A 10,805-nucleotide genomic window follows, 5' to 3' on the forward strand; every position below is an offset into this window, starting at 1 on the left:
GGATGGTATTTCATGGCTGAGTCTCCAAGTTTGGAGGATACATTCTCTTAGGTGCTTACAGATCCCCTTACATTGATGGCAGCCTGTTTTTTCCAGGATTAGGTACCTCAGCAATGTACTGTAATGGAAATAGTAACCCCATTTTGAGATAGTTCTAGGTTTGACCCCTGGCTCTTACTTGTCACTTGATATGTGTCCTTGGGCAAGATCCTTAACTTCTCTCAGTTTCTTCAACTATAAAATGGAGGTAATCATATCACCTACATTGCAGGGGGTTTTTTTCTGTGGATTAAATTTTTTCATGCCTGAAAAGCCACTAATAGTTTTCAGTCAAAAAGTAGCAATTGGCTATAATAACTAGGGTAGGACAGAGCTTTCTGCTTTGCTTCACATAATTCTTCAGTTCTTCTCTACCAGAAATACCCATGCTTGGGGTCTTTCCCTGTGGAGAACACCGAGGATTCATTTGCCTTTCTTTTGAAAAATGCATTATGGGCATGTTTAATGACTGTCTTTCCCTACTTTGGCACACGATCCATGAGTGCAAAGACCATGTTTAACCTATTAATTACTGTGATCCCTGTGCAATAGTCATAGGGGCTTAGAAAAAGTGTTGAAATGAGTCACTGCATATTAAGGATACACTAAAACCACTTTGGATATATCTGGAAGGGAGGTCATGGCTGGAGAGTCCTAGCTGGACCTACAGTCTCCATTGCTTCCTGAGATAGGAACAGCTGATAAACTGATTGTGTTGAAAGGCCTCTGATTGATCTAGCAGTCCTTTTATACACACCCAAAACCTACAGCTCACCCTGACCCTAGTAGTCTCTTTGGAAAGAGGCAAAAATATGGTGTCCTTCTTATATCCCCTAGTAACCTTGCTCCATCACATGCTATAAATGAATACTGGGTTTTCCTAAAGTGGACACAATGATATGAAGCATTAAGCCTATATGAGGAGAAAGATGTTTGGGTTAGAAGTCAAAGCCACACGGTTTTACTATAAGTTCTATCAATAATTTTTCATGTCTCCTTTGTCAAGCCATTTCCTCTACCTAGACCTCAGATTATCAAGCTTTAATATGAGGAAATGAAATAGCTAAATTCCATTGGCTGTCCCAGCACCACAATTTTCTTATTCTACAGACAACTGTGTGCAGGTCCTTCAACAATCAGAGGATTATACATGGTGGTTTTGCATTTCTCACAATTCCACATCCCCTAGCAGTGACAAGGTTCATAGTTTATGGACTTGCTATTTCTCAGCAATTTGGTGCTGGTTGATTATGGTTGCTTTATTTCATTAAACCAAAACTTAATCAGTCATGTGGAGATGGTCTTATCTGTCAGCCTGTGTCTTGTCCATTGTCCCACAGCCATGCTGCAGGCAGTGCGAGCCCTGATGATCGTGGGCATTGTTCTGGGTGCCATCGGCCTCCTGGTATCCATCTTTGCCCTGAAGTGCATCCGCATTGGCAGCATGGAGGACTCCGCCAAAGCCAACATGACACTGACCTCTGGGATCATGTTCATCATCTCAGGTAAACAAGGAGCCCGAGTTCCCTCTCTCAAATGTGCTTGTGGGAATGTCAAAGCAAAATCATTCTGGCAAAGAAAATATGGCTTCTCACTACTGAGCATAGTTTGAACATGGATCAGAGCTTTATACACTAGGATTCAAGATCTGAGATTTAGGGCCCAATTGTGCTCTACAAAATTACCATGAGTGTTAAGGTCCCCCTCAGCTGCCACACCATTTTATTAGAAGAGATTCTCAATCCTAAGGTAGTCATGTGACTCAGTCTCTAAAGGTATTATTTTGGTAAGACTCTAGAAAATGATTTTAAGGGAAGAGAACTTGACACCATCAAAGGACCAGGCCCAAAATATTTGTATTATTAATCCCTTGTCCCAACATGCTGGAAAATCTCTTTCTACACACATACAAATCCTTCCACAATTAGAAAGATAAGAGAGTCTAAGCACTTAACATAATGTCTAGCACATAGTGGGAATTCAATAATCAGTGCTTGGATTAGCCATTCTGTTATAGAAAAGGAATATTCGGGCAGCCCCGGTGGCTCAGCGGTTTAGCACTGCCTTCGGCCCAGGGTGTGATCCTGGGGACCTGGGATCGAGTCCCACGTCGGGCTCCCTGCACGGAGACTACTTCTCCCTCTGCCTATGCCTCTGCCTCTCTCTCTCTCTCCTCTCTGTGTTTCTCATGAATAAATAAATAAAATCTTAAAAAAAAAAAAGAAAGGGAATATTCTTCAGCTTGCTAAAGAATGTGTGCTAAGCTCATTTAAGCACACATTGCCTCAGAAACATCGTGATCCCTTTAAAGCTGACTATGGAGCTTTCTTGTTCTTGGCCCACAGGTCTCTGTGCAATCGTTGGAGTATCTGTATTTGCCAACATGCTGGTTACTAACTTCTGGATGTCTACAGCTAACATGTACACTGGCCTCGGTGGGATGGTGCAGACCGTTCAGACCAGGTAACCTCCTAATCTAGTCTTAGTATTCTGTAGTGAATATTGTTATAAAAAATCCTATTAAACACATATGCCTAATGTGACTGTCAGTGCCTGAAATAGCAAAAATTTATCAGAGGGAACCATGCCATATCATAAATCAACAATGATCCGTAAATTCATAAACTTCATTTCAGTGAAATATCCTTGGTACTATGACTTGAGACTGAGCTGACATTTGCATTGAAATACAGCGACAGTTCACAGTATTTATCTAACACACTTACACAGGCCCCATTGTGGTGGCAGTGAAATAGGCACTATTAGGCCAGGCATGTAAATGAGCATCAACCTGCATCTCCAGGCCATGATGGGACCCTGGCTAGGGATAGGTGAAAGCTTGAGTGGAATTGAGCAAGGTGCAATATTTGTGAGAAGAGTAATGTTATGTTTCTTCCTTGTATAACTGCTTCTTCCTCTCATTCATACATGCATTCATTCTACAAATGTATGGAGAACCTGCGGTGGGTCTGGAACTGTTCTGAGTACTTGGAATAAGACTAAGTCCCCATCCTCGTGGAGGTTTTGGCCTAGCTGAGGGAGATGAAACCACACTATAATTTGGTTTCTGAAGGAGAGTAGAACTTTTAAATGATTGAAGAGCAATTCTAACATCCATATTCATTTAGCCATTTCAAAAGGACATATTTGTAAGAAACAGCAGTGAGTTTTTGAAGAAGAAAAATCTTGTTCTGTGAATGATCTAAATATAATATCTAAGTGACCCATCATCTCTGGAGTGGATACACTTGGTATTTCTCCAGCCACACCATCGAGGGATACAAAAGGGGGTGAGGATGCAATGAATCCGTTACTCTCTGGCTCCCTGGGACTCCAGTCCCCATCCATGTTCTTGCTTTGTTTCAAGAATGAAAGGAAATGATTCCCATCATCTCCCCTCATCCTCCTTTGTGATGTTCCCGTGGTCTCTTGGTTACTAGGGTAACTTAGAAGTATGCTGGCCAACTCATTTTGCTTCTCTTGGGACTTTACCAGTTTTAGCACTGACAGTCCCATATCCTGGGAAACTCTTGCTTCATAGGCAAATCAGGATGGTTGGTCAGCCTACTCAGAAGAGCTATCTTATCTGGAGTATCTGGATGCCTAGTATCACTGTCCCTGCCCAGAGGAGTCACCCATCCCATTGGCACCCAGCACTAATGCCCTCCATCATTATCCCACATCATCTCCCTAGAACCTACCCTGTCCCTTGAACAGCTAACTTCAGTCCTTAGATCAAGACTATAGGATTCTGAGAGACCTCCTGAATGCCTTCCTCCATGGATGGGCAGCAGTTTTTCCTTTCTTTCTGTCTTCTCATCCTCTCTACCCAGAAATCACAGAACAGCACAGCTGCCAAGAAAGATCTTGGCAGTCAATTGAAGGCACTTTCTGGTATCCCCTCCTCTGCTATTGCGATACTGAGAACCTGAGCTACAAACTGCCTGCCTTCAGGTTATACACAGCTTGCGAGGTGTTTTATATTAGCCTAAACATTTCATTTTATATCTTGAATTAATCATCAACTTTTAAAAATAGGAAGTGTCATAGGTTGGATTACTCAGGAACAGATCCAAGACTCCTTGTGCAAGTGATTTATTACAGAAGGGGAGACTGGGAAGGGGGTGGGGCACCCAGGATAGAGAAGCAGGTGCAATGAAGGCTGGGACTCAGCCCAATCCTGGGGAGCTGTGGGGCATGAAGCACACCTCAGAGATGTCTTGACTCCAAACTTTCACACTTTAGCACCAGTCAGCTTCTGTGCACCAGGCAAAATGGCTCCAGTAGCTATACCAAAGCAGATGTGCCGGGGGGAGATGTGGAGACTGCAGGCAAAGGCAAAGACCTCAGGAGCTGAAGAAGAAATGGGTAAAGGAACCTAGGGAACCTGGGTGGAACATCATTAGTGTTTGCTACAAGGATATTTCACACTACACATGTGCATGTGCGCACACCTATGTACACAATCTGTTTTTCCAGCTTCTTGTAAAAAAAAAAAAATCCGATCTGACAGTAATGGGCCCTCTATGGCAACAGTCTCTAGCTGAGACAGATACAAGGACTCACCCTTTCTAGTTCATCACAGCCCCAACCACTCAAATGTCCCAAATCTGAGGTCATTTATCATTATGCTTGTGGAGCTTTTTCCCCCATATATAATAGAATTAAGAGAGTGAAATATTTTCTCATACCCAGCCCACTTCACTCATTTAAATTTCATAGCTGTCCCAGTTAGGTATTTAGGTTTGCTAACCTTGACCAAAAGGATCTAAGTAAAAGGAGGGGACTTCATTCCCCATGCACAGAAGATAGTATTAGCTTAATGACTAACAATGAGGCCTCTGGAGGCAAAGGGATCTATATTTGAATTCCAGCAGTTCCTTCCTGGGTCTTTGAAAAAGCTCCTTAGCCTCTCTGAGCTGAGCCTCACTCTCCTCATCTATAAAATGGGAGTGATAAATCCCACCAAATGGAGCTGATGGAAGAGCTAAATAGAATTGTGGTAAAAGCGTCCATCACAATGTCAGTAAGGGCTCAATACATGGTAGCGATTGTTGTCATTAACATTATGCAGTCACTCAACCATCTAGAGGAGTATCAAGGACAGGGGTTCTGTGCCAGGGCAGAAGGGCCAGGACTCCCCCCCAGAAGATTCACCCAGGGACCGCTCAGGAGGAACCCCAGGACGAGGTCAGCAGTTAAACCCCTAGCCACACTGGGGAGGACCAAGAGAGTGGGATGGGGTTCTTCACTCCAAGCCAACAGCCCTCAAAACAAATGTCTTATCTTTTCCTAGTCCAAGGAAATAAAGATAGCCTATAGATAAATTTTCTCCCAGAACTTTTTCTTTTTTTAAAGATTTCATTTAGGGGATCCCTGGGTGGCTCAGCGGTATGGTGCCTGCCTTTGGCCCAGGGTGCGATCCTGGAGTCCCGGGATTGAGTCCCGCATCGGGCTCCAGGCATGGAGCCTGCTTCCCCCTCTGCCTGCGTCTCTGCCTCTCTCTTTCTCTATATCTATCATGAATAAATAAATAAATTTTAAAAATAAAATAAAGATTTCATTTATTTATTCATGAGAGACACAGAGAGAGAGAGAGAAAGAGAGAGGCAGAGACGCAGACAGAGGGAGAAGCAGGCTCCATGCAGTTAGCTCGACGTGGGACTCGATCCCGGGTCTCCAGGATCACACCCTGGGCTGAAGGCAACGCTAAACCACTGAGCCACCCAGGCTGCCCTCCCAGAACTTTTTCAAGCCCTGAGCTCAGTGTGCTAGCTTTGCCCTGTACATTACACTGGTCATCAGGCTTATATCACTGACTTTGATCCTACCAAAATGTGTGCACTTTTTAAACACATCTAAAGTATCTTATTTTCCTAGGTTGCAGAGGTCTGCACACATGTTTCTGTCTTCCAATTACTGGTATAGTGTTCTTAGTTTGTGACTTTTAACATACCAGTGATTCATGGTGTTCCACAAACAGCCCCACGCTCCTTGATGAGCACAAGGAGAAAGCCTCTAAGGGCAGGTATCCACTGTGCTGAGCTCTCCTTTTCTGCGGGGCTCTTGGAGATGAAGGGAAAGTTACCAGCTAACACAGAAATACCCACTGAATTCCTATCAGTTTTTGGTCATGGTCTCCACCATCCACAAAGGTCCATTTGGAATCAGAATTATTTTATTCTCTGGACACTGTTCTCAGGCAGTCTTGCTCAGATGTAACGAGTCCCACGGAGGCATACATCTTAGGGGAAGGGCACCAGCTTTGGAGTCCGATGATCACAGGTTCAGATTCCACTGTGGGCTGAAACAGAAGCATCAGGAAAGTAGAGTCTGTGTCTGTCTTGTTCACCCTTGTGTCCCAGTGCCAAGGCAGTGTTGGGCACATAGTAGGAGCTCAATAAATACATGTTGAACAAATGTGTAAACAATGAATGAAACAATGAATGGTCACTTCACTTAGTTCTTTCTGAAGATAATGCTCCTACCTGCATGGATGCCTACCAGGGTACTTGAATTACATAAGATGAAAGCTTATTGGCCCACAGGAAGAACTCAAAGGGCCAAATTCCTTCAGAAATAATAACTTCAGACTGATTCCACATCTCTCAAATTCCTCTTGCCAAATCTTTAAGACATTCCCCAATGCCAGTAGGGAGGAAGGTGGATTTCCAGAGATGTTTCTCTGAGATTAGAGACTTATAATTAATTCCATGCCTGAGTGATGCTAGGGGCCCGAGAATCCCTCTGCTGTTTTACTGACTAGTTTCAGTCCCAATTCTCTTCTCTAGGGCACCTCATTCAGTTTGCTGTGACCCCAAGGAGTGTGTGCTCAACAGTATGGGTGGGAATGGGTGTGGAACCCAAAAGAGTGGACAGAGAGGATGGGTGTGGCTGAGTGCCGTGGGTGGAGCCTGGAGAGTTGAGTTGCCCACATTCACAGCCTCATTTCCCCCTCTCAGGTACACCTTTGGTTCAGCTCTGTTCGTGGGCTGGGTCGCCGGAGGCCTCACACTAATTGGGGGTGTGATGATGTGCATCGCCTGCCGGGGCCTGGTTCCTGAAGAAAGCAAGTGAGTCTCCCCATCCCAGTGCAATCAGACATTTCATCCGAGTCCATTTTAAAGTATAATTTGCAGCCAGAATGATCAGTCTAGGTTTATGGAAGAATTTATTAACTAAAGGATCCTGGACCTTCTCTTTTTGGGGGAACCTTGAACAGAATAGGAACATCTTAGCTGAGCAGATTTAGAAATGATCATGTTTAGGAGAAAAATATTCCCCTAAGTTCCCTCTGACTTCAGGATTCTGTAACTCAGTGGTTCTCAGCTGAAAGCAGGTCTGCCCACCAGGAGATACTTGGCAACAACTGAAGGCTCTTGACTGCTGCAGCTTTGGGTGGTTGGGGCAGTGGGGGCAGGGAGGGAGGTGATACTGGGATCTAGTGGGTGGGGGCCAGGGATGCTGCTAAACCTTCCACAATGCACAGGAGAGACCCTCACAACAAAAAGGAATCTGTTCCAAAATGCCAAAGTAGTACTGCAGAGAAACCCCACTATAGCTCCCTAAATGGACCTGCAGCTGGGAGACCTGAATCCCAATCCTGATCCAGCAAGTCATTTCCCTTCTCTGGGCCTCTATTAGCTCATCCATAAACTGAGCAGGTTAGAGGAGATGGGCTCTGTGTATGTACCTTCCAGCTCACAAATTCTGTGATTTTTTTTTTTTTTGGCATAACTATGTTCTCATAGTTACCTCATAGTGCTCTCATAGGTACCTCAACATGGGCAGAAGAACCCCCCCCTCCCCCCCCCCACCATTAGAGCTCACTGGAAAAACAAGGAAATTTTACCTTGACTCCTTATTGCTTTGACTCACAGTTGAAAGTAAGAAAAACCTTGATTTCACCCGTAAGGAGGCCAGATGGTCTGGGCCACTGTCTCTGTGTTTCTAATGTTCCATCACAAAAACAGCTGAGTTATCAGATATAAATTAGATAACAGCTGAGTTATCAGATATGAATGGACAGTTTTGGGTTCAGCTTCATTTTAATTGATTAACAGAGGGAACTCACTAGTTGCTAATTATCAGCTGTAATACAAGGCAAGAAATTCTGCTCCAGTGCAGGAGCAGAAAAACCAGTGTCTCAAAGCCTCAGGTGACCAACCATCTCAGTTTGCCCAGGACTAAGGGTTTACTGGGACGCTGGACTTTCAGTGCTAAAAAGGAGACATCCCAGGGTAAATGGAGGGGGTTGCCTTCTTACCAAATACATCTGTGGTCATGGAATGTTTCTTTTTCTCTCAGCTACAAAGCCGTGTCTTATCATGCCTCAGGCCACAATGTCGCCTACAAGCCAGGAGGCTTCAAGGCCAGCACTGGCTTTGGGCCCAGCAGCAAAAACAAGAAGATATACGATGGGGGTGCCCGCACAGAGGACGAGATGCAATCTCATCCCTCCAAGTACGACTATGTGTAGCATTCCAAGGCACCTCAGCATGGGCAGAAGAACCCCCCGATTAGAGCTCACTTGAAAAACAAGGAAATTTTACCTTGACTCCTTATTGCTTTTGACTCACAGTTGAAAGTAAGAAAAACCTTGATTTCACCCGGAAGGAGGCCAGATGGTCTGGGCCACTGTCTCTGTGTTTCTAATGTTCCATCACAAAAACAGCTGAGTTATCAGATATGAATTAGACGCTACAGTTCACAGTTTCCAATCCTCTGGTTTTTTTTTTTTAATTTAACCTTTCTAATCTGATGATAGAATGTGGTTTGAATTCCTATCAGACAATAGCTCATCGATGATCTATTTCCCAACTCATCCCCCAGAACAATTCTGAAAGGAAAAAAGGAGAGTCCATCAAAAGACATCATTTCCTACTATTTGATTTTAACCTCCCCGGCCAACTTGGCTACTAATAAACACTGATTGAAGTAGAGCTGATAGGGAAAGATATTTGTAATGTCTCCAGCTCATTATCTGAGTTTTCTTACACTGTGATCTTGACATTACCTGGACTGAAGCGATTTCAGTTTAAAGGAAAGCTTTCTGCTTTTGTTGGCATCTGCTAATTCCAGCAAGACGCCCCAGGGGTCTCCTGGGCTCTCCATTGCAGGTCCTCTTTCTGTCACGGGCCAGAAAGTATCCCTACAAGAATGAGAAGAGGATATTTGTGGGTAATCTGAATATATTTGATATTCTAAGTGTAGTTAAAATAGATAATAGATTAGTGAAATGACACACTGTCTCTGAATTAGCTTCACCCCTGCACACGAATAGGAGAAAATGAAAAAATAATAGCTTTGATATTGTCTATATTGACTTTGTTAAAACACACTTCAGTTCAAATTCCATGAAATGTTCCCTGATCCTAATTGTTTCCCTTTGAGCTCTCCAGGACTGTGACTATACATGATAAATACAGCAAAAACCAAATGATGAAACCTAGAGAATGAGTTGAAACCAGTTCTTTCAAAAAACAGCAACAACAAAGTGATGAGCCTAAATATAATGTTATATCACGTGACCCCCCGGTGCACACTTGCATGGCTAGAGGTCACTGTCAGTTGACAGTAGCACTTACCTGACACTGTGGTCAGCTTTGTTACTTGGAGAGCTCTTCCCTTCACTAAATTCACCTACCGTGATTGGACCATTGGATGTTCAAGAACTGAAAGCTCTTGGCAGCCACACACCTCCCCCGTGTTCACATCACTGCTGCAGAAAGGCTAAACTCCTTCCAGGCCACCAGAATTCCATCTCAGTACCAGAGCCAGAATAGGTCTCCTGAGAACTAAAATAAGGGCAGTCTCTCAAAACTATCTAATCAGAGAGCAGCATTGACACTGGGGGAATCTCACCATCAGGTTATTATTTGGGGAAAAAAGTCCTTACACCAATAGCATGTATGAAAGTGGCCTCCAGAGAGATGGGGGACTATTCATAGGGGTCTTCAGCCTGGACAGTTTGTCTGGGAAAAACCAGATCACAGCCCATTAAACTGAGAAGAATTTTATTCAGCAACAACCAAAACAAATTCAGAGAGACCCTTCTTACTGAGACAGCAATGGTTCTAGGCTATATCAGATAAAGGTATTTATGGAACTCATTGTCTCAAATGGGACAAAGGAGGAATAGATAATTCAAGAAGAAAAAAAGGAAAAAAAAAAAAAAGCAGGGATGGGGGAAGATAAAACAGAGCAATCCAGGGCATGGAGACTGTAAAAGTTCTCACAATCTGACTTGAAGGCCATGGACACAAGGAGCTCTCTTTCCTACCACCAGAAAGTCCCTGGTCAGATCTGAGGCACTGAGGTATGGCTCAGCTGGGTTTTTAATTAGCACACTCTCTAACCAGCACTTCATTGTTTGCAAGCCTCCATGTAGTTAGATTGTGCTTCGTTAATTTTTGTTGTTGTTTCTCTATCCTATTGTATATGCATTGACTATTGACCTGCATGTTTTGTGAACTAAATATTAAAATTACTATTATCTCACATTTGAACAGCTCCTGCTCTTTTGTCCTAAGCTTCAAGACATAGAGGGGGGAGTCTTAGCACCTCAAAGCTGAGGGCATCATCTGGAATGTTTCTGCTTGCAGCATCTGTCTACTCGGCAGTAGCCTGGTTGCCGGGAGGCCAAGGAGATCTGGTCCCACCCACTTAGTTCCTACAAGTTGGGAAGCCTGAATCAAAGGGGATTTCCAGAGCAGCCAGGCATGGGGCATGGGATCCAAGGACCATGTTTAGCCTATCTGACCCTC

General features: G+C 43.9%; 1 protein-coding gene across 2 annotated transcripts in view; it reads left to right on the forward strand.

Annotated features, from left to right (window-relative positions):
- The window catches only part of CLDN18 (claudin 18), a 28,705-nt gene extending 18,164 nt beyond the window's left edge, over positions 1-10,541 (forward strand). For both annotated transcript variants that reach the window (XM_026015436.2, XM_026015435.2), the window contains exons 2-5: positions 1,380-1,544; positions 2,385-2,502; positions 7,002-7,112; positions 8,347-10,541. In XM_026015436.2, the coding sequence (XP_025871221.1) occupies positions 1,380-1,544; positions 2,385-2,502; positions 7,002-7,112; positions 8,347-8,518 (566 nt within the window). In that variant the 3' untranslated portion in view covers positions 8,519-10,541. The remainder of the gene's footprint in view (positions 1-1,379; positions 1,545-2,384; positions 2,503-7,001; positions 7,113-8,346) is intronic.
- The last annotated feature ends 264 nt before the right edge of the window (positions 10,542-10,805 follow it).

The sequence above is a fragment of the Vulpes vulpes genome, chromosome 11, assembly GCF_048418805.1.
Source record: "Vulpes vulpes isolate BD-2025 chromosome 11, VulVul3, whole genome shotgun sequence".
NCBI classification, from domain to species: Eukaryota; Metazoa; Chordata; class Mammalia; order Carnivora; family Canidae; genus Vulpes; species Vulpes vulpes.